At 36.8% G+C, this 26,019-nt stretch overlaps 1 protein-coding gene across 1 annotated transcript in view; it reads right to left on the bottom strand.

Annotated features, from left to right (window-relative positions):
- Positions 1-25,761, bottom strand: part of LOC131239754 (BTB/POZ domain-containing protein At5g48800) — a 38,835-nt gene extending 13,074 nt beyond the window's left edge. Inside the window, exons 1-2 of the mRNA XM_058237611.1 lie at positions 25,325-25,761; positions 12,766-12,832 (exon numbers count right to left, since the gene is read on the bottom strand). Coding sequence (XP_058093594.1) covers positions 12,766-12,832; positions 25,325-25,407 — 150 coding nt within the window. The 5' untranslated portion in view covers positions 25,408-25,761. The remainder of the gene's footprint in view (positions 1-12,765; positions 12,833-25,324) is intronic.
- Between the last annotated feature and the right edge of the window lie 258 nt (positions 25,762-26,019).

Raw genomic sequence — 26,019 nt, 5'->3', positions numbered from 1 at the left:
GACTCCAAAAGTTACAACACATTATTTTTCAATTACGGTCACAAGTTCAGTTCCGCATACCGGCAAGGTATGGGCAACAATATGAATACCCAGGAGCTACATCTATGCCCATCCTAGATCCATATCAATCATAGACTATCACGCCCCGAAATTCGGATACAGAGTGTGCACCCTCAGACCCGAGTTATGGCACATGACTTGTACACCATGTGTACTAAAACCATTCCTTCATACCATTTTCCAGAGGTATAGTTAAAATGTACACTAAGTTTCCAAACTCAAACCTTAAGCAAACACCTCACATTCATTTATTTCAATCACATACATATATCCACCATCACGATCATTTACGGGCATTCAATCCATATATTAATAACATTCACAAAATTTAATCACAGTACCATAGCCCACCCATTTGGGGCTTTATTAAACCATTCACTAAAACAGCTTTAATTATTCATAACTTTCAATTACTCAAGTTAAAATTTATTTAAAAACATAATTAAAGGAATAACATTAGTTCAACTAAATATATTAGTGATTTAACATATTCAACTCATCTTCATCAAGATAGGGCCATAGCCCTTGTGAATTGTCTGCTGGTCGGAATTGTATTTTAATAGTTATAAGTTTTTGAAGTCAAGTGATATCTGTTGTCCAGCAGGACACTATAACTTAAATTACCTTAAAATTCAACTAAGTCCACATTCATGTTTTGAAATTATGTATACTCTAAGTAAAGTTAGTCTCTACATTAAAATCATCAATTAAGGATCTTAGGTTGGGTTTCTAAGTTTCACACATCACAACAATTAAAGATCTTATGTATTGCATCTCTCAACATGACCAAAGGAAATTTCCAAATTTGGACTCAATAGACACATCATCATTTACGGAATTTTAACTTTCAAACCGGAAATCAGAATTACTTGAAATTTGGAACGTAGGTCACTGACTATCTGGTGAACTGTTATAAAAATTTTCAGATTAAAATCGTTACATTTACTTGGGTTTTCATTGCTGCTAAGGGGAAAAAATCCTGTTGTCCAACAGCCATTTCTATCATTTACAGCCTAGTGTTTAAATTTTTATAATTTCTCTGCAACTCAGATCATCGTAAAATTTTATGGGGTTGATCAAGGACACTAAATTGGTCCAGATTTTTAGTCTACAATGTGAAAATTTGTTAGAAAATTAAAACACCTTCCCTGGACTTTAAAATTTGGGGAAGACATTGTCCTAGACCTGAAAAAAGTCCTAGTAAGTTTGAGATTTAATTTCCTTTTTATTTTTATTTTAACCAAGCAATGGAGGCCTAAATTTAGGTCTCTAATTTTAGGAAACCTACCAATTATTCTCAAACCATAACCCACATGTCATTTAATCAGGAAATTTGCTCTGATAATACCATTCTGTCACACCCCGAAATTCAGCTACAGAGTGTGCACACTCAAACCCGAGTTATGGCACATAACTTGTACACCATGTGTACTAAAACCATTCCTTCATACTGTTTTCCAGAGGCTTAGTTAAAATGTACACTAAGTTTCCAAACTCAAACCTTAAGCAAAACATCTCACATTCATTTATTTCAATCACGATCGTTTATAGGCATTCAATCCATTTATTGATAACATTCACAAAAGTTAATCACAGTACCACAGCCACCCATTTGAGGCTTTATTAAACCATTCACTAAAAGAGCTTTAACTATTCATAACTTTCAGTAACCCAAATTAAAATTTATTCAAAGACATAATTAAAGGAATAACATGATTTCAACTAGATATATTAGTGATTTAATATATTCAACTCATCTTCATTAAGATAGGGCTTAGCCCTTGTGAATTGTCCATTGGTTCATCTTCCTGCCCTGAAACTTGAGCAGTTGTTTCATCTTCCACTAAATTTGTACGGTTTTTCCATCAATAAAACGTCAGCTAGCCAGGCCCAGTGAATGAACCCATTATGGTTCATGCACATCATAATTAAAATAGAAATACATGAATTCCATGAGATGCACGGATGCGTGAACGCATCAAGTGGGTTAATCAGTCCACTTGCTTGAGTTGGATCCCATCAACTCGCATCTCCCCCTTTTGGCGTAGGCTTTCACATATTGTGAGCATCCAGGGATGGTCACCTGGTACTTTAGTACCTACAGGTCATCCAGGGAGTGCCCCTGGGTATTCAGTGCAGTTATGTGATGCATGATGAGAATGACCGGTGCATGGTATTAACAGTTGTCATATATATACATAACAACATATTGTATTTCAATTCTCAACAAATTCAACAAACATTCAATACAAAAGATCATAATCATCAAAACAATGAGATAACTATTTTAATAACAATGGAGAGGAAACATATTCGGATCACTCACCAATATTTTGGTGATGTAGATTCCGAGACATTACCTCAAAATTAATCAAGTGACAACCACCTAAATACATAACACAATCAATTATATTTATGTTTTCAGTGGTTTATATAATTTGTCTCAACTTGTTAATCAGACGATCAAACCCATCTAGAATTCCATATGAGGTTCTAGATATATTCCAGAATTCACATAGACAATGTAGATCGGATTTGATACATCCGATGATCCACTGATCATATGGGACATCCATTGATGAGATTGATCTGAAATTTAAGGCATTAATATCTTTTGGTGTTTAGGATCAAATGACCCGTTCAAATCTATCTTAATACAGTCAAATGGCATCAATTAATTTTATTCCTAAAATATTATTGACCAGATCTGAAATTATAAAATATTACTTCGTTAAAATTTCTCTACGCACCTATACAGTGATCGTGTGAATGATCCACACCATCTATTGCATAGATTGTGAATAAATTAACAAAATAAGAAAAAAGGAAAAAAAGAAAAAAAGATCTAAGGGCTGGAATTTACCTGATTAAACCTTCCTAGAATCTCCTCTTTTGTTTATCTTCTGTAGGAAACCTACTACTCCACTGCGACTCTCGATTTCGGGTGAGATCGGAGGATCGATTCCTGGAGTAGTAAGTTTCCTGCAGAAGAAAAACAAAAGAGGAGATTCTAGGAGGGCTTGATCAGGTAAGTTCCAGCCCTTAGATCTTTTTATTTTTTTATTATTTTGTTAATTTCTTCACGATCTATGCAATAGACGGTGTGGATCATCCACACGATCATTATATAGGTGTGTAGAGAAATTTTAACAAAGTGATCTTTTATAATTTCAGATCTAGTCAATAATATTTTAAGAATAAAATTAATTGCTGGCATCTGACTGTAATAAGATAGATCTGAACGAGTTATTAGTGCCTTAAATTTCAAATCAATTTGATCAGTGGATGTCCCATTTTTATCAGATTTAACAATAAGAACCATTTATACCTTATATCTAAGATGGTGATCGAATAGATCAGATCAGACCCACTACGTATGCTCATTTTAAAATAGATATAAATTGTTGTCCAAAGAATATGGGTAGATCTGACCGTTTGATGAGCCATAAGGAAGAAAGGTTAGGATTGTACTTATGATACTTTGAATCAATTATTTATTTATTTATTTGGGAAACATAAATGGTCTGGATCTACGTGATCTATTGACCCATTATCAATTAGAAATTTTGTGATGTCTATGATTTAGATCTGTCCCATATGATCAGTGGATCATCGGATGTATCAAATCCAATCTACGCCATCTATGTGAATTCTGGAATATATTTAAAACCTCATCTGGAATTCTAGATGGGTTTGATCATCTGATTAACAAGCTGAGACAAATTATATAAACCACTAAAAACATAAATATAATTAATTGTGTATGTATTTAGGTAGTTGTCACTTGATTAATTTTGGGGTAACTTCTCTAAATCTACATCACCAAAATATTGGTGAGTGATCTCAACATGTTTCCTCTCCATTGTTCTTAAAATAGTCATCTCATTATTTTGATGATTATAATCTTTTGTGTTGAATATTTGTTGAGAATTGAAATGTCGTATGTTGTTATGTATATATATGAGAAATGCTCATACACAACTGGTTGGACATTGCATTTTCATCCAACTAGTTGATTAATTCAAAGACTAATTAATGCTATTTAATAACAATACAGAGAAAAGTTATTCTGCGAGGAAAAGTAGCAAGCTATGGTGGCCCCACCGTAGTGTTAATATGAAATCCACCCCAACCATTAGGTGAGTCACCCCATATTAGAACCATATATAAAAAATCAGCCTCATCCATGGTTAAAGTGGACCACATGATTGAAAACAGTGTATAAGGAAAACTCACCCTCCAAACTATTTTCATTGGTTTGGCCCACCTGAATCACGTATGCCCCCGATTTTTAGACATAAGCCATAGATTTATAGTGTCATATTAATGGTTGGCGTGGATTTCACATTCTTGTCATGTTGAGCTTGGTAAAAATCAACGGTGGACATCTCTCCCTACTATTTCCATTGTTGTGGCTGAGTTGAATCAAAGGTTAGCATGATTTTTTGGTTGTAGGGCCAGAATGGAATCCATTTCCACCATCAAGTGGATCACCCAATGTTAGAACAAGGGACTGAAAATCAGCCCCAACATGATTTATTAATTTTATCCACGCCGTTCATACATATTTTTAAATCATTTTAGGGTACAATCCCAAAAATGAAGCAGATCCAACGCTCAAGTGGACCACACCACAAGAAACAGTGGGGATTGAAGGCCTACCTTCAAAAACTTCTTGGGATTCATAGAAGTTTTGGATCAAGTTGATATTTGTGTTTTCCCTTCTTTATCCAGGTCTGTATGACCTTATGAACAGGTTGGATGGCAAATAAACATCAGGGTGGGCCATAGGAAGATGTCAACATTGAGCATCATTGTTCCCACTGTTTCTTTTGGTGAGATTCACTTGAGCTTTGGATCAGCCTCAGTTTTGGCGCCATGCCTTCAAGTAATATTAGAAAATGGATGGACGGCGTGGATAGAACACATACATCATGGTGAGGCCCATGGATCTTTGCCATCTATACACGCCCATGTTGTGTGGTACGCTACACAATCTAAGTCCGTTCCGGAAGACTTCAATCTTTTCTTGGAACTAATCGATCTTTTCTTGGTACTAGGCTATTTTCTAGGAACGCAATGCGGGAGGCACACCAGCAGTGATATTTTACTAGGCCAAACCTTGATGTGTATGAGAGATCAACTCCGGCCATTATATGTGTAATCCTACGGTAGGCTAGTAACCAAAAAATCAAGATGATCTGCTATTCAATTGAGGCACACCAAGGAAAATAGTTGGGAGAGAGATGTCCACCCTCAATTTTTACAAGGCCCGCTATAATGTGCATGTAAAATCCATTACACCCATTAGATGCGAAACCAAAAGATATCCTTAAAGGCTAAAAAATCTAGCTCACATGGAATTCAAGAGTGGGTCACATTTAGGGAACAGTGTAGAGGGTGAGATTTTCCCATAAAAAACTTCCAATTGTGTGGCCCAACTGAAACAAAGATCTGCAGATTTTTTGGCCCTGGCTCAAACATGAGGTGACTCACCTAATGGTTGGGGTGGATTTCACTTTAACACCACAGTGAGGCCCACCCAATCTATGTACTCGTTTTGCCAAGTAACGTGGAGCAGCTTCTCTATGCGGGAGAGCATTTATTAACATTAGTTGATATGTAAATTAGGCATGGATGTCAAGAGAAAATGGGATGATTTAGGAAGCTGCACACATGTGATGTATTTGTGCATTGCACTAAATGTATAAGAAATCTGATCCGTTAATTAGATAGGATTTTTTTTAAACATATGAAGGACATAAATTTTTTTTTTAATGATTAATGGTATGATATTTATTTACAAGAAAACAGGGCTATTAGAAATCCACTCTAGCTGTACATATTCAACTTATACGTGTGGCTTCAGTGATGATGATCGTTAATTAATTTTTAGCAAATAAAATATAATTAGTATGCCCTATTTGATGGATAGGCTAGATCTTTGACATATAATTTCTATCATACTTATATAAAACTTGATACTATGAATACTCACATGTGTTATATTACTTGTGGTAGAATAATAAAATTTTGTTATTTAATACATAGCTAGTTGGACCAATTTAATTTGTCCAACTAGTTGTGTGTGAGTATTACTCTCTCTCTCTCTCTCTCTCTCTCTCTCTCTCTCTCTCTCTATATATATATATATATATATATATATATATATATATATATATATATATATATGACAACTGTTAATACCATGCACCAGTCATTATCATCATGCATCGCATAACTGCTCTGAATACCTGGAGGCACTCCCTAGATGACCTGTAGGTAGTTAAGTACTGGGTGACCTAGGGGACCATCCCTGGATGTTCGCAATATGTGAAAGACTACCAAGATGGTGAAAGCCTACCCCAAAAGGGGGAGATACGGTTTGATAGGATCCAACTCAAGCAAGTGAACTAATCAACCCACTTGAAGCATTCACGCATCCATACATCTCATGGCATTCATGCATTCCTATTTTAATTATGATGTGCATGAACCATGATGGGTTCACTCACTAGGCCTGGCCAGCTGACGTTTTATTGATGAAAAAACCGTACAGATTTAGTGGACGATGAAACAACTGCTCAAGTTTCAGGGCAGGAAGATGAACCAGTGGACAATTCACAAGGGCTATGGCCCTATCTTGATGAAGATGAGCTGAATTTGTTAAATCACTAATATAACTAGTTGAACTCATGTTATTCCTTTAATTATGTCTTTGAATAAATTTTAAGTTGAGTAACTGAAAGTTATGAATAGTCAAAGCTCTTTTAGTGAATGGTTTAATAAAGCCCCAAATGGGTGGGCTGTGGTACTGTGATTAACTTTAGTGAATATTATCAGTATATGGATTGAATGCCCATAAATGATAATGATGGTGGATATATGTGTATGTGATTGAAATAAATGAATGTGAGATGTTTTGCTTAAGGTTTGAGTTTGGAAACTTAGTGTACATTTTAACTAAGCCTCTGGAAAACGGCATGGAGGAATAGTTTTAGTACACATAGTGTACAAGTTATGTGCCATAACTCGGGTTTGAGGGTGCACACTCTTGTATCCAAATTTCGGGGTGTGACAGAATGGTATCAGAGCAAATTTCCTGATTAAATGACATGTGGGTTATGGTTGGAGAATAATTGGTAGGTTTCCTAAAATTAGAGACCTAAATTTAGGCCTCCATTGCTTGGTTACATAAAATAAAATAAAAAGGAATTAAATCTCAAACTTACTAGGACTTTTTTCAGGTCTAGGACAACATCTTCCCCAAATTTTAAAGTCCTGGGAATGTGTTTCTAATTTTCTGACAAATTTTCACATTGTAGATTGAAAATTTGGACCAGTTTAGTGTCCTTGATCAACCCCATAAAATTTTACGATGATCTAAGTAGCAGAGAAATTATGAAAATTTAAACACTTGGCTGAAATGATAGAAACGGCTGCTGGACAGCAAGATTTTTTCCCCTTAGGAGCAATGAAAACCCAAGTAAATGCAATGATTTTAATCTGAAAATTTTTGTAACAATTCACCAGATAGTCAGTGACCTACCTCCCAAATTTCAAGTCATTCTGATTTCCGGTTTGAAAGTTAAAATTCCGTAAATGATGATGTGTCTATCGAGTCCGAATTTGGAAATTTCCTTTGGTCATGTCGAGAGATGCAACACATAAAATCTTTAATTGTTGTGATGTGTGAAACTTAGAAATCGAACCTAAGATCCTTGATTAATGATTTTAATGTGGAGACTAACTTTACTTAAGAGTATACATAATTTCAAAACGTGAATCTGGACTTAGTTGAATTTTAAGGTAATTTAAATTATAGTGTCCTGCTGGACAGCAATATATAACAGAAATCACTCGACTTCAAAAACTCATAACTATTAAAATACAATTCCGATCAAGGCGATTCTAAATCCTGATCAAAGATAGACAGGTCTAAATTAAAATAAAAATAATTTAAAATTTTGAATCTGATAGTCACTATGCTGATTCAGGGAGTTAGTTCAGGCTGGTCAGAATTCATCAAATTCTAGATAGGTCTGACTGCAGGAATTTTAATAAATATTAATCTAAAATTTTACAGAGATATTATACACTTAAGAATAAATATCCAGAAAAATTTTGGGCAGAAACTAAAATTTATAACTAGGTAAACTATTAATTAGAACAGTAAACAGCGACAACAATCTGGCCTGTTCAGTTTGAACTTTACCAAAGTAATTAAGTAAAATCTTTTTCCTAAAATTCATTAGAATTACAATGTAAATATTTAAATATTATTTTACAAACTTACTAAGTCATAATCTAACCTCTTTATAGGGAAATTATGCCACTTAAGAAGACACGCGGCCTCCGAGATATAATACCATTACCATCTGCTAGCGCTACCATTCCTCGTGAACAGTAATAGATGTCACCACTCCAGTTGAAGAAGGGTCGACAGAAAGGGAGCAAGATGAAGATTTAGTAGATGGTGATGAGGACGAAGAAGTTCCTCAATTTCCTATACCTCCTCTCGCAGCAGACCAAGGCGAGGCTGGGCCAAGTACACAATTACCTTTGTCCCCGAACACTATGCGTGCCAATTTCGCTAGAGCTAACTCGCAGCCTTGGGGATGCCACATTTGGATTAGTAAATCAGATGGTAGTGATGATGAAGCAGCAAAAAGATCAATTCACAATTCAATGGAACATGTTGGCAAATCATAACCAAGAACCACAAAGTAATCCACATACATCGTTAGTTAGGACCAGACAGATGTATGAAGTGGAGCTACTCAAAAAATTTACGAAGCTTTGTCCTCCAATATTTAGAGGGTGCACACTCTGTATCCGAATTTCATGGCATAACACAAAGTATAATCATTATGCGGTACCCACAGATGGGCGTACTAGTTTAGTTCGAAGAGGATGAATACCAGCGTAATGTTGGAGAGTATCTTCATTGGTACCATTCTACTATGACCCGAGCAGAGTACTGTCAATTTGTGGAATTCCTAGCCCTATTGAGATGGAGAAGATGATTACGAGCCACCGGGCAGCTCTAAGTGGATCTGAGCCACAGACAGACACATCATTCACAAGTTTATTTATATATTTCTATTTCTTTTTCTTTTGAATGTATTGGTTGTGTTTCCATAAATGTCTTCTAACATCTATAAATGTTATGAATTCACTTTGAATATACTTGCATCAATTCAGTCAAACAGGACAGCTTAAGACCCTATACAAAGGAAACCTATCATCTGCACTTCTTTCTTCTTCTTCTTTTTTTCTTTTTTTGTGATATTATGATTTAAAAGTGTGTATTAATGCCTTTTTTAACAATCGTTGAAGTTTCATTGAAAAATTCAACCAATTTCCCAAAATTTCCCCATATTTCCTAAAAGGTGTGATACATTACCTGATATAAAGGATATATCCTATGTGATAACCGATATGCATCCATATTCCAAGGGTGCGATATGTAATACGATACCGATACAGTAAACACTGATTCCTAACTAGCTTGTCCTAGAATACTTAACCGCCAATCTTGCACAAGGGACTCCCCATTACTGTGTCCTTGTCCTACCTAGTACATGAACGCTAAATATGTTTCTATCACTGTTTCTCTCAACCTCCATAATTCAATCTTCATCCCATTCTTCGTATCATCCTTCCTGACGTACAACACTATAGCCATTGTTAATCTTTGGATTTTTCTCCTTTCCACTTCACCTTTTGCAAGCATTCTATACAAACTATCATTATAACTATAATTGTATATGCGATGTAGCTAATGGAAGAAAATTGGCAGGTGTGGCTAACGAAAGAAAATTGACAACCACAAGCAGTTGTATCAAACCCTAGGACCAAATTATTCCCCAAACAAACTCAATCTAAGATAAAGATTCTTCTACTACCAACGAAAGGGAAAATACGCAAAAATCAGTGAACAATCGAAGCTCTCACCAATTTTAATGGCCTGGATCATATGCCCCACGCGTGCAAATGTGCAATTGCACAAACCCTAGCCCAAGGTTTGTAGAAAAGATAAGAAAATGTCTCAAAAACTGCTGGAAAATTTTGTTATTGAGTTTTATATGAAAGCGAACCAAAAAAAAAAAAAAGGCCCTAGAACTAATCCAGGGCTTACATCAAAGCAAAACTATGGGTTGGATGTTATAATCTCAACCCTACAATTTTATTTTAAAGGGAAAAGACCCCTATCGACTTGAGTGAGGCATAAGCAAAGAGAAAATAAACTAAAATTCGTCCAAAAATAAAGTAAAATCATAACTTAATAAAAATTACACCAAAAGACACCTTTGTGGACCCCAAAGTGTACCACGGGTACCTTAACGTGTGTTCCATTGATGGATCTTTGGGTTTGGCCCATTATGGAAGATATTTGGGTCCCTTTCCATGCTCAAATCCATAACAAAACTCATTGGCAAGTATATCAGCCTGATCCATCAATATTAGGTCGCCTATATCCTCATCAATGTGCAAGTTCAATACTTTTATCATACAATGTCTGATCATTCCAAGTAGCAGGATGAATTTTCCTCATCTAAAAAGACTAGCTTCTTCAACCTACACCTATCTAGTCTGATATGGGAACCCTTGCCCACACTGTCCAGAAGAAGTCAAGAATCTTGTGTCATTGCAATGCCACTTATAGGAAACACTCAACACCCTTACCTTAATTATCACTCAAATATGCTTTTTTACTTTTTATTCTTTCAAGCTTTAGCTTAATTAGTTTTGGAGTCAGGTAGCTCGTTTGTTAGTTCAAATTGCCAAATTTAAAGAGGAGATTGCTATTAATCCCTAGGAAAAAGACACAGGTTTCAAATATGAAATTTTAGTTGCCATATAAAAAATTGCAATCGGCCTATCAAAACAACGTAGGAAAACATTTAAGGAAGATGCGATCTTATTTCAACCAAAAAAAAAAAAACTGGAATGCAGCTCTATAGAGAAACATACATTACTGGATAAATTTTCCAAATACAAAGGATCTGATCATCATTGGGTTGCCCTTTCTTTTTGCAACTTAGTCTCCATATCACACTAAAACTAACAATTGGTAAAGGATTTTAGCACGTTTGATAGGTTGGATTTCTTTTCATGTTCATTTTCTGTATCTCCATACATTCCACAGGGATCGCTCCTTTGATCAATTCTGTACGTAGCGTATATTTATGCCAAAACTGAGCAACAGAGCATAAATTTGTTCACGCAACTGATCATAAGTAAAACAAATTTAAATCTAAATAAAAAAGAGCAACATAGCTCAAGGTTATCCTTGCACGAGGCCAAACTAAGTAGTGCACAAGAAAAGGAACACTAGGAATGTGGCACTAAGCTAACAGCTATGCGCAATCTCTAGTCATGAACTCTGACCACTAGGCCATTTAATGCTGACACAGTCACAGGGACAAATATCTCTGATATTTAAAGAGTAGCAACACTCTCTAGGTATTTTCCGAAAATAAACTATTTCAATAATATCCTAATATTTTAAAATACAGCCAAAAACCTGATAATATATCCTTTTCTTTTTCTTCTTCTTCTTCTTTTTTTTTTCAACACCCAAAACTTTCGATTTTCTGAAAATGTTAGTCTTTTTTCTAATCCTCCCTCTCAAGCTCTCTCTCATCTAACTCTCTTTATCTTTTTACCATTTATTTATTGATTTTTTATTCCTGTTCTTTAAAAAAATATTTTTATTTTTATTCCTGTTCTCTCATTTTTCCATATTAAGAGATATTGTACTATTCCACTTGGATGCGATGTGCCAGTTTTCCAAAGACTATGTAAAGAAGGGTCAATGTCTGATTGACAGCCGGTTGTCAAACTTTATGAAGTAATCATGACAACAAACAGACCCAAATGGCCGGGACAAGGCTGTACTGATGATGATGATGATGATGATGATGTGACACATTGTATTTGGGTCTCTCCTATTAGTGAAGACCATATTGCATAGGTGTAAAGGTTATTGTACTAATTACTACTTTTTCACTATTTATATGGTAATACTACATGGAATACTACTGTTCTCTCCTCAACTTCTCCAACATAGAAAAACCATAAAATTTGAAAATGTCCCAAGAAATGTCTGTGTTGACTGTTGAGATCAAGATTTCTCACTTTTCACCAAATTTAAGATGGTACCAAAGAAAATGAAAAGACTAGAAAAAAAAAAAAAAAAAAAGAGCGTAAGAATGAGCATCAAAGTGGAAGGATGGAAGCATCAGTTCCTAAGGTTGGAAGTGAATAGGGAGTTCCGTACATGATACAAAGAATGAAAAAGTTTAACGGGTGCTTTCAGCATCAATTAACGGCACACATGTGAATAAAGATTCTCACATGACAAGTAACAAAGCAAGAAACAAGAACAAATGATATATCTCTTTTGATTTTTTATCATTATAACCAAAAAACAGATAAGACCATACTTTCACATAACAAACTATATAGATTATCATGAACATGACCATTGCATGTATATGAGACAAGAATATTGTGAACTTAAGATTACAACAAACGGCACTCTCAGACTAAATGAACTGTATTTGTCTTTTATTTTATTTTTTCCCTTTTTCTTTTTCCTTTTCTCTCTTATTTTTTTTTTTGAATGATCATCATCGAAAGGGTGTTACACAAGCAAATGCTGAAACAAATCCACAAGGTGGCCATGTAGATATTTACCTTATGTAAAGCAAAGATCCCTCCACTCACTTCTATTGTTATATCACTAGGGACATCCGAGAAAATCCTACAATAGATTAATAGCCAATTAATGATTTAAAATTTATATATAAAAAAAAAAAAACTGGGTGTGCTTGAAAATAGTTTTGTGGAAAAAAATCAACATTAGACGAAGTTCAGTCATGAAAAAAAAATAAATTCAGCATGTTATATAGCATGGCAGAGTGGCAGTGTCAGAAAAATACATAATTCCTTAAACTCTAAAACCATGTAAAAGTAGAAATATGAATGACAAGGAGATCGCTCATGACCAATGTCAGCATTTTCACTTCACAGAAGATTGGCATTTGAACCAACCGATCTTTCTCATTTTTTATTATATGGTATTCACTAAGAAATGCCAGGATGGTCACAAGCAGTGCCAAGACAGGCTATCCAACTTGAACAAACCCATTCTTATAAAAGATATACATACATCAAATGGGCTGAAGCAGCTGTTGGAATTCAGTTTTTGGGACTAAACAGAAAAGTCAAACGTTTATGAACAGTAAAATGTGTCCCCATGCTAAAAGAGGCAAACACTTATTAGTCCAAAAATGCTTTGAAGTTTGATCATTTTCCAGTTGTCACATTGGATACTTTACACTAAAGGGTCTTATGTAATAACTAATTAATAATGACAAGTGTCAATGAATTGGCTTTGATCTTCTTTGTACTTATGAATGGCAACTAACTGAAGGAAGAATATACAGCACAATAAAAGGATGCCAGAAACACTTTGTTGCATGATTCCTACGTACACAGTTCTCACATCAGACAGTAGTCTCAAGAATGGTGTTTGCCTGGCAATGGCTATGTCAATCAGGGTCTATGCAGGCTCGAAAAGTTTATGTCGATCAATCCAAAAGGTCAATTTCCACTAGTATTTGTGAAAACAGAGGCATTAAGCACCTTCCTCTTATGAGACACACTAATAAATGAGAATATATGCAAAATCTTATTTGCACAAAATGTGAGAGGGATGAGCAAAATCTGGGTGCAGGAGGTGACCAGATGTTCTCAAAGTGGCTGCTTGAAATAACTAAGTTTAGAAGATGCAAAATACTAGCCTACTTAATCCACCATTTTACAATGGAAATTTGGATAGAATTACACTCACTTGTAAAAAATGTTTTGAATGTACCATAAATCCATGCAGGCCTACAATATCCCACCATCATGTGTGAGCAAGACCACCAAATCTAGTAGTTTCAAGGTTAATACCCTGCTGATAGCCTGATACCTTCAATTCAATCCTAACAAACAATGCTGTCAAAATCATAATTGTATTGCAAATCGTAATAGGGGTTGAATCGTAACAAATTGCAAATCGTAAGATTTTTTTATGATTTTCTTAAAAATAAGAAATATATACTTAAATCAGAAAATTTTAAAACTTTAATATTATCATGACTTGGTATTACTTAAAAATTAAATGATTCTTATCTTCCTTATTTTTTTATTTTTTATTTTTTTGTCTTTAAAGAAATTTTCCTTAAACAACATACAAGGATCCTTTAATAATTCATGTTCTTGTTACCTTTCTTGAATGTAGAATCACATTGGAATAGCGGCATTTGATTCCCTAGACCAACAAAAAAACATATTTGGATTTCTAACTATCATTCCACAATTCATAAGTCAACATGATCATAACCATCCATAAAAAACATTCTAGATAAGTCATACGTCAATTTGATGTTTCAACCAATTAAGTAAGAAATTATTTTAATTTTTTTTTTAATCTCTAGGATTTAACATTGAAGAGAATATATATCATTTAATCCCTTATAAAGAACAAAATAAAGTAATTTACCTTTTCTAAATGATTCTTTTTTTTCTTTTTTTTTTGGACACATTTTTTTCGAAATGATTCTTAAAGCCCCCGCCAATTTAAAAACATAAAATGAAAGCTGAGTGAAACTTAAAATATAAGCAAACAAGTATAATTTGAATCGTAAATTGGGATTTGAATTGGAAATCATAGGATTCAAATCATAAAATTGTAGGATTCATATGAAAAGGGATTTAAAGGTGGGATTCAAATCGTTTTGCTTAAGATCTGACTCAAATCATAAATCATAGGATTTTGACAACACTGCTAACAAAGCCAATCAATGTCACACAAATGTTTGGAGGATGACCATAATGATGAAATGCTTACAAGTGATGTTGGATTCATATGTCTGGAGGATGAACTCTTGTTCATTTCTGGCAATCCACGGAATCTACTCCAGTTTCTCAATGGATATTCAATAATCTCCATTAAGTTTGTTCATATACTAAAAGATTCACATACGTATGGTTTTCCATTAATCTACTTGTCATTTTGATCTTTTACCTTGAAGCAATTGAGAAGGTTGCATTTAGATGTCGTATCAAAGTGAACAATAACTTTATCTAACAAAATGGGAAATAACCGGATTGTTTTCCTTAGGGCCTGTTTGATCTCCGAATTCCCCCGTAAATGAGGGTGAAATGGTAATTATGGAAAATTCCGGGCGTTTGAATATAAGGTGATTTTCCGAGTCATTTCAGCAGGAAATCTTGAGGGATTTCCTGAAGCTTCCTTGGGAAGCGTCGAGAATCCACACCATTGCATCCCTATCGCTAGCGTAAATACGCGTACCAACTGATAAGACGTCTTCTCCCGTCCGATGTTCCGCTAGTCTACCGACTTCAAAAACACACTCGTCCCTACAATTATAAAAGTTGCATGGTCTTCCTCACTCTTCCTCCAAACTCTCGCCTCCTGATATGTGTGTGGCTGTGGTTTGGTCAAATAAGATCGTGTGTGAGTAGGTCAAGAGCCGTTGAATTTGTTTTTTCATTTTCTTAGCTTATGTAGCCACGTGGCTAATTTCTGTTTTGGATTTCCTGTATTTAAAGAGTTCCAATCAATGAGATTGGCAAGGAAGTTAATTTTCTTCTTCAGCAGAAAAGACCAGAGGATGGTTTCCCTCAAAGAGAACACCTTTTTTTTTTTTTCCTTTTTCCTACTCTGTTTATGGGCAACCATAGGTTGGAGAAAGAGATCCGAACCTATCACTTTGATATCAAAGACACTTGAAATGGCAGATTCGCGTCCTTCTCAAGCCTCTGAAGGTGTTAATGTCCAGCAGGCACCCTCGGACATCATGCAATGCCTCACTATTCTCGATGGCCACTATGAGGAGATTGTCAACTCTCTTAAAAAAGGGAAAGAGGCAACCACTAACGGACCTGGTGACGCTAGTGGATCTTCTCATTATCCATCCAATCTAGAACTGTAAAGCTCAACTTCCCGACATTCAGTGGAGGCGACCCATCTGGATGGATCTATCAGGCAAAGCAATTCTTCGCTTATCATCATACGCCCATCCAATCTAGAACTGTAAAGCTCAACTTCCCGACAATCAGTGGAGGCGACCCATCTGGATGGATCTATCAGGCAAAGCAATTCTTCGCTTATCATCATACGCCCGCTGACAATTGGTTAACCATGGCATATTTCCATTTACAGGGTGATGCTTTGCAATGGTATCAATGGTACAAGAAATCACAAATCTACATGTCTTGGCGAGAGTTCTTGTTGGCTCTGAATGATCTTTTTGGACCCACCAAATATGAAGATCATGTAAGGGCTCTTGCTAAACTACTCAGACTTCTTCATTGCGAGAATACCAAACTAAGTTCAAAAGGCTGGCCAATCGAACTGACGTATCTACTACATGCTCGACTATCGTATCTACTAAGTCATCATACACAAGCATCCACACATAAGGCAACAAAATCGAAGAACATACATGGAATAAGTTGACTTTCTCATACATTAGTTCAAAAGTTACTTCTCAAGCTCATAAAGTATAGAGCTCGGAAGTAAGGGGATACTGTTATAGGTAAAATAGAGCTAAACAAATGTATGAGACAGATGAGCCAAGCAGCCAGACTCGATGACTATAGATTGCTTGAGGGCCGGAAAATCAGCCCGACCTTTGGTTTCAGCTGCTTTCTACCTCAGGCCTCATTTGCCACTTTGGCCCCTGGCCCGACCTCGGGTACCAAACTCAACCTTGGGGGACGACCTCGACCTCGGAGGTCAGCCTCGACCATAGACATCGACCTCAGAGGTCGACCTCGGTCTCAAGGGACGACCTTGACCTCGGAGGTCGGCCTCAACTATAGACCTCGACTTCAGATATCGACCACCAGTTCAGAATAAAAATATCCTTACAATATATAAAGATAGGATTACCCTCTGAGATCTTCGCCGAGGATCACGTTGATCAAGGTAAAGTTGGGGATATTCTTGAAATTAGAATCTGACTCTAATACAGGCACCTCCAGCATATCCAACAAATCAACTTGGATACAAGACCGCCTAGAAAGCCTATAAATACACCATTCACCATGGAACAAGGTACAACAAATATTCCGATACTACTACTCCTATTGTGAGTCTATACGCCTGACTTAAGCATCGGAGGGTCCCCAACCTTAATCGGCACCCCCAGTGTATTCTCTTGTTCTCCATTAAATTGCAGATACTCCAGCCAGCAGGAGGTGAGGTACGATCGACCAGATTTCAGCATCAACAGTTTGTGTTTCTTTTTTTATGCATGGTAAAAAATAGAACTGTGGTGGTAGACTTGCTGAATTATACACAACAACATATTATTTGCTTAATGTTTTGGACATGTATGTAGTATTAAGTATTATTCGTAGTTACGTTGGACTGTTACTATCCCCATCAGAATATCATATGAGGGGATCAAATGCCCATGTTGGGTTTTGGATATTGTTTCCTTTTCGGCTAGTCACTCATGCAAGAAGGTTTGTATTCACCCACTTGACCTCAATCTTTTGGACCTCTTGTGTTAAGTGGACTATACAGTTTTGGTACATGTATTTATAAGTTTATTTAGAATAAATCATTATCTTTTATTCGTCATAAAGTACCATGCAGCGTACTCCTCAATTTTGTCGGTAGCACAAAAAGACGGTACGGTAAAAGTACTTGAATGAGGTATATTCATTACCATATGTTAGTGAAACATTGGACTTTAATTCACTAGCATAAACGAATTAGGTTTCGCATTGTATATTGATGCAGCATTTTCTTGTAGATGGGAAAGGTGTACGTTGTTTTCAATGGACGTTCCCCTGGTATATATTACATGTGGGAAGAATGTCGCACCCAAGTTGGAAGGCTATAGCCATGTGAAGTTCAGAGGATACAACGCTACCGAGGAAGCTTTTATAGCTTGGGTGGCCTTCTCCGGCGAGTTCCAGTATCCGAATGTACCGATCGGGGATTTGCCCAATAATGATGGGAATGGCGGTTCCCCTCATGGCGGGAACGACGGCCATTCACACCGCGGTGAGTCTTCATCAGCACAATTGTTTGACTGCCAGGACATTCCTATTGATGGTATAGGTTGTTTCGGATGCACACACCGCACATCGACTGTCAAGATTGCAATTAAAGAGGTGCAATCAATTGCCAATTGTGTAATCAACTTGGTGGTTGGTGTGCTAGTGCTTGTAATGACCATGCAGCTCATGTTCTATCACTGAGCTGACTTGCTTTGGGACCGTCTTCAAGTGTGATAGTCTGATGCATTTGCATGTTGGGTGATAAATCACCTTCTCGCAATGTTGATGGTTGGGTTTCTTGTTTACTTTCTCTTTTGGGTGGGTGTGGACACTACTAATTTTACTTCTTGGACATGTAATATTTTGGGGTGATCTCCATGGAGATCCTATATGCTACTCTATGCCGGAACGGGCCTAAATTTCTATTAATTCTCTTGGTCTATTTCTGTATCTTTTAATCTTCTGCATTATAAATCACTTTCTATTTAACAGGTTTTCTGATTCAAATATTTGGTCGACCAAATTACAGGACAGTGGACCCCAACCTCATGGATGACATACATGTAAGGGACATACATGAAAGTGGTCCCCAAGGTTGGGATCGCACTCAACTCTGTGGGTTGTTGTATCCTCATAACCCACGCCCAATATCATTGGGAATCCCAACGACATCAGAATGCGATCCAATTATTTGTAGGTATGTTAATCATATTGAAGGGACTATGTTGGGCCCACTGTGAATGGCTGCCCATCAATCTGTTCCGACCATCTGTGTTACCAGCTCATTTTAGTGATTCAGTCCATAATTGATGCATATAAACTACTTAAATGGACTACACGACATGAATCGTTTTGATGTTTATTTTCACTATCCCGACCTAACTACAACTAATCCTTGATGTTTACTTCTTGGAGAAGCTGTTTATAATATCAGACAGCCATGGATGAAGATAAATGATGAAAATCAGTTCCATGGAAAGGTTTGGGGGCTAAGGAAAAGAAAATTGAATCGTAGATCCACTTATTCAATTCCTTCATATGGTGTGGTCCACCTGACACTTCGAGATGCATAAGCCATTGATTGAAGCGTTAAAATTAACTGCTATCATGAATGTACAGTGAAGATGATAATCATAAGTCACAGTGGGCCCCAATAGGTAATTATCCAATTCCAGGCATAAAACGAGATCACCTCCGAACTGAAATTCCACCGTTTAAATTGGTATGGACTAGAAACTACTGAAGACCATCACTGTCAACCCCTGTCAACCCCTTTTCGAAGAAAACTTTTGGGCACCAAGCCAAACAGTGGCAAATAGCAATTATTTTATATTTCTGCGGCGATTGAAAATTTCCAAACAGGTGAAATGGGGAATGATGGGCTCTGACAAAACCTAGAATTTACCGCAGTAAGTAATAAATGCTTATTTACAATGCATTTACTAGAGTTTTGGAAAATCAAACAGGCCCTTAGCCTTCATATTGAAGGTGGAGGCTCCGACATCCAATTACATTGGTTTCAAGTTAGACCCAAAAGAAACATAATCATATATTAAAATACGAGGAAACATCATTAGTTGTTGTCCTTTCCTCTATATTAAAATAAATGTTTGAAGTTCAATTTTACATCCAAATACAGCCTAAGTGGATGTAAAGAATGATGGGCAGCGAGCAGCTCGAGAGATCTTTCAAGATACAAATGGATAGAGCAGTTCACATTATTTAATTTCTTTATGGGTAGGAATAGGCCACACCTGAGGCTCATGGACTGCATCGCTAAAACTCTTGATTTGTATTTTACTTAGCTTATCTAAGCTGCTAAATATACAGATGCTAATAGTACGCCTTACAACAACCAATTTATGTTAGATAAACCAAGATGCATATTATGCCATCCTATATGCATTAAAACAGAGAAGTACAGAACACCACTCCATCCATGTTTGAGTTGTATACATCGAGCATAGCTAAAGGGTGACAAAATTAGCCTTTTTACAGCTGTTACGCATACAAATTATAATCATCGTAGTAACCAAAAGGTCATTGTTTTATTAACTCAGCTGATACTGAGTTGTATAATCAAGCAAAATATAGATGACATGGATGTGGGAGCAGACTGCAAATTTTGATTGGATATATCTACAATATTGATGTTCCACCTCGCTGCGAACAATAATAGGCACAAAATGAGCTGAAACAGTTTTTCTTTTTTCCTTTTTTTTTTTCCTGATGAATAGACAAAGCAAGATGTTTATCCATTGTCTTCCAAATGAAAGTATGCAAGACGCTAGAAAAGCTCTTCATCTATAAAAATAAAACAAGGTTTCAAATGTAGAAGATAAGCTAGCACTAAGAATTGTGGGATTAAACTTTTTCTTCTCTCCTTTTGTTTTTTGTTTTTTGTTTTTTTTTTTTTTGGGTGGGGTGTGTTGTGAAGATTAAACATATGATACATATTATGGAACTTTTTAAGAGAGTGATTGAGGAAAGACTAAAGCATGAGGCATATATATCAGGAAATTAGTTTGGTTTCCTGCCAGTGAGGTCTACCACTAAAGCTACTTTCCTACTCAGACAATTGTTGGAGAAATGATCTCCACATGGTCTTTATTAGATTAGAGAAAGTTATGATGGGGACCTTAGAGAGTCAATATGGTGGGTGTTGGGGAAAAAAGGAGTTTCAAGAGGATATATTGACATGATAAGGATATATACTAGGGAACGATAACAAATGTGAGAACCACTGGTGATGCAACAAGTTCCCAATTATTGTAGGCTTGCACCAAAGGTCAGCATTGAGCTCGTACCTTTTCGCATTGGTTATGGACGAGTTAAGAGGGCATTTGCAAGAAGAGAACCCATGGTGTATGTTATTCGCAGATGACATGGTATTGATTAACAAGACAAGGGAGAGTGTAAAAAAAAAAAAAAATTAAAAAAACAGCTAGATTTATGGAGCCCTAAAATCTAAATGACTGAAAATTGCTCAGACTAAACAGAATATATGGAGTGCAATTTTAATAACAATAGGACTGGAAAGGTGGAATTAGTTAAGATTGTTGACCAAGAAATTTCCCACAATGACCACTTTCAATATCTTGGGTCGATATTTCATGAGAGTGGAGAGATTAAGAAGGATGTTGCCCAATGCCCATAGAATTCAAGCTAGGTGGAAGAAATGAAGATGTATATCTAGAGATTCATGTGATTAACGTGTACCACTGAAACTGGAAGAGAAATTTTATAGGATAGTTATAAGACCAGCCGTGCTTTATGGGAAAGAATGTTGGGCAGTTAAGGAACAACATGTTCATAGGATTAGTGTAGCTGAAATGAGGATGTTGAGATGGATGAGTGGCAAGATGAGGAAGGATAGAATTAGAAATGAACATCCTAGGGAACCTGGGACTGGGAGTAACACCAATAGGTAATATGACAAGGGAAAGAAAATAGATTTAGATGGTTTAGTCATGTGCAATGGCGACGAAGAACTGTGCAGGTTGGAAGGAGGGAGTTGGTACTATAGTTGAGGGCTCTAAAAGGTATAGGAAAGGCCTAAAAGGATGTGGGTGGAGATGTAGTAAGAAAAGATTTGATGACCTATGGTCTAAATAAAGTTATGGCCCCCGATAGAGTCGTATGGCAAAATAGGATTCATGCAGCCAACCCTTATTAGTTGGAATAAGGCATAGATGATGATGACGATGGTAGCATATATTTGTGGTTAAACTTCACAATTGGATCCGAGTGAACCCATGAGTGAAGCTAAACTAAAGTGACCTTTTATCCGAGGCTTCAAAGGATTATACTCCGTTTGTTACATCTCTTCAAGGGTTACAATGTTTCTACAAAGGCTAAAAAACACTCCCTAATTAGAATGTTTCTATGTGAAATCCAAAATACCTTGGAACCTCTAATCTGATAAGAACCTCCAACCACAAATCCTCCCAAAAAAATTCAATTATTCTACCCTTGCCAGCTTTATATCTGATTCCTTCCACTAAGATTTTGCCCACATCGTCACTAACCTCACTAAAAACCCAAATGTTCTTCCAAAATGTTGAACCTCTTCATTTCCTGATAACACCAGGGGTCCACCCTCTTATGGCTTCCCCATACTTGCAACAATTCCTCCATAAGGCTTCCTGATGAAGCCCGATGTTTATCTTTAATTCTACCAATACTGATCCCCTCTTCCACTTTGAATTTTCTTGATCAACAAGTGATGCTTATGGCCTCTATCCTTTACTTCCCATAAAAATCTCATTGAATTTTCTTGATGAGGAAGGCTTGAGAGAAACTGGCTTCACGAAAAATGATTCTCACCTGTGAATTGGAGATGAAAGATATTAATCTGAGGCATGCCAATTGAGAAACACTTCAGGAGACCTCTAGGCTCTGCTTGCTGAATCAGCTACCCAAGACAACAGGAAGGCGAGAGAGGATGCCCCGGATTATCCTCCTTAAGCATTTAAAGAACCCGGAAGGGGTCCCCTTTTGAAGGATTGAAAATGTAGAATAGCTGCATCCCATGAGCCATTTATATCCTACTATTACTAGGCCAAAAATCTAATATTCTAACATATTGTTAGGGGTTTTAGCAAATTCATGAGAAATCTAAAGAAACCTCATCTTGAGACAATTAGAATAATTCTTTAGAATGTTCAAAGCAGTTATCACTAGTACTCAATGCTTTTATGTGTATGGATTGGGAAGGAGATCCAAGTACTCTTGAATCTACTTTTTGGTCACATCTTTCATGTGATATCAGCAATCTAACAATCTTTCAGAAAAAAAAAAGGCAGTCATTTCTTGCTGTAGTAAGAGACAAGCAGCCATGTCATTATCTAGTAAGGTACATTGAATACATGGCCACAACTTTTGCGTTGCCCCTCAAGAGTGGATGGCTAAGGAGGGTCATTAAAGATCTCTTATGCCAGTCATTTCTTGCTGTAGTAAGAGACAAGCAGCCATGTCATTATCTAGTAAGGTACATTGAATACATGGCCACAACTTTTGCGTTGCCCCTCAAGAGTGGATGGCTAAGGAGGGTCATTAAAGATCTCTTATGCTAGTCAAGAACTGATGGAGATACTTTGAGATAATCAAGGTGCAATTTGATTAGCTCTAAAACGAAATTTTCATGTGAGGACAAAGCATATAGAAATTCATCATCACTTCGTACACAAGAAGTGCTTGGATAAGAGATCAAGTTGATCTGTGTTAGAGCTGAGATAAAGTGGTAGAAATTTTCACTGAAGGTCTACCAAAAGCTAAATTTCCAGAATTTTGAGCATGGTTAGCTATGGTACCTCAATTTAGCACAAGCGTTAAAGTATTGTTCTCAAGGAGAGTGGCATCTTTATAGTTTCTTTTCATAGGCATGGGCAATTTGTCTTTTGCCACACGGGCATGTTTGTAATTTGTTTGAAGTTTCTAGGAAGCAGTAGAGTTATCATTTGTTAGTATTTGGAATAGTTTAGACAAGATATGAGTAGAATTAGAAATTCACGTGCCCATGAAGAACGCTAAAAAAGTCCATTCTAATGAGTTTTGAATGCTTCAGAATGTGCCTAGACAGTTCCCTAAGTTCTACATGTGAGTGTAGTATCAATAGCGTGTTACAGACCCTTTCTAAGTTTGATTTGTATAGCTTTTTGTTGTTAGTGAGTAAGATCTGCATCCTTGATTTTTCTCAAATGTGTCCTTGCCAAAGGCTGTAGGCCTTCATTGTTCTTCTATAGCCTTGGGCATGTAGTTCTAGTACATTTGGCTACACCTTGGGAGTTGGATAACACTTATCATATGCTTTCTAGTAGGCCCCACTTTGGCTGTTGGACGACCTCATAATCAAACTCATTGAATGAACCTAAGATTCGAACAACCGATAATCGATGAACTTAGGCCTTCGACGTCTTTCAATATAACCATCAATTTATAGCCAACAATCAGAATAGGATCAACCATTTGATGTGTAATCTTTGGTTAATCCCCCACCACAATTGGACTACTATTTAGACGGTTTGGATTGGGATGCATGGATAAATGTGCACAATGGCAGTGTGAATGCGTATAGATCAGCATAGGCTCACAGGAGATCGAATAACTCTTTTCACTAGCAATAATAATAATAAGTGATATTTACTGCAGAATTCCTCAAGAAATTGGGTTTTACCAAATAGTGCCTCCAGAAATGATATTCCCCTGCAGTGCTTTTTAAGAAGGGAAATTAAATTACTACCCTCCCATGCTTTTTCTTTATAATAAATTGAAAATCGAAAGTTGTGGGGCCGATGTGGTATGCGTCTCAAATCCAACCCGTCCAATAGATGCACACCACGATTATTATTAGATGAACTAAAAATACCGCGGATCCAATCATAAGGTGGGCTAATCTATAACAAATAATGCACCCCATTCGAAATATCCCAATTCAAATGTAGCCCATCTAATGATCTGATTGGCCTGATGTTTTGTTAGCGTTATCACCATCATGCGGTGCATACGTTTAACAGGTTGGATGTTATACACATACCAAGTGGACCCCACAAGTCTTGAGTTTCACTAATTTTAAAGAAAAAAATAAATGAGGGCATTCTTGTAATTTCATCCCTCAAATTTCAACAAGTACCTCCACGTAATTTCAAAACGGTGGAGGCACTATTTAATAAATATAGATTCCTCAGGAATTTTGCATAAAAATCGCTAATAAAAATAAATTAATACATAATTGCTAACAAGAACAACAATAATAAATGATAATAAATTATTAAGAAGTACAACAATAATAAATTATTAACAAGGACAACAATAATAAATAATAATAAATTATTAACAAGAACAACAATAATAAATATTACTACTACTCCTGTCGCTGCTACTGCTGTCGTTGTCCTCACGCATTGTTGCAGCAGCTGCTGCTGCTTTTATTGTCTGTAGTGTTGACAATAAAATCGTATTCATGAATCAGACTCCGCAATGGCGTCTTGGCACAGAGAGACTCCCAAAAAAATGAGTTTCGCATAAAAACTCTCTCTCCCTCTCTGGATCTTGTGTGCAGAGAATCACAGCTGACGACGACAACAACGGCCATAACAACAATGACAATGACAGCGAGAACACCAACAACAAGAGAGAGAAAGAGAGGTGGGGATGGAGAAGAGACCATTCGCTACATCGGTGCTGCTGCCGAGACGATTTTGATGAAGGCAAAGGAGGGTGAGGCTGCTGCTGCTTTTCCATCTGCATCGCTGGCCGCAGTGCGGTAGGGGTCGAAGTTGGAAAAATGAGAAAGCCGCGAGTAGCAGCTGCTGCTGTGTTGAAGAAGCCATGTCGTTTCGTCAAACAACTCGAGTGCACCCACAGTTGGATGCTACTGGTGGGTCATGCTTCTGCCCCCGCTCCTGAATACACGCACTTTGCCCCGAATCACTCTCCCATCCATCTCTTTACGCTACTCTTCCTAAGTCAAACCTTCACACGTGTACGTGCCAGATGTGCTTCGCATGTCTGCATAACACGTACACATCATCCCAACCGTTGGGATATCCCATCTGCTGAGAGGTGGATCTATTCATCCTGTGCCGACACACGCATGTACGATGACGATCATTAGTGAGATGATTCGGATCACTGACCTTTTCAGGTTCTTCGCCATCCACGGTGGACCCGTGATATGGACGGTCCCGATTCCATAGATGAATGCCACGTGTACGGGTGATAAGTCCCCACGGTTTGCTTGTTTCCCTGTCATTTTCGGCAATTCTTTTGTTGTGGTGTCTCACGCACCATGCACGTGGATGCAGGATCGGAATATTTCAATAGCACCTGTTTTGGCCGCGCGTAAAACACCCCAGTCTC

This window comes from Magnolia sinica, chromosome 3, assembly GCF_029962835.1.
Source record: "Magnolia sinica isolate HGM2019 chromosome 3, MsV1, whole genome shotgun sequence".
Lineage (NCBI taxonomy): Eukaryota > Viridiplantae > Streptophyta > Magnoliopsida > Magnoliales > Magnoliaceae > Magnolia > Magnolia sinica.
Note: the sequence above shows the minus strand (reverse complement) of the source record. Positions and strands in the feature narration are given on the sequence as shown.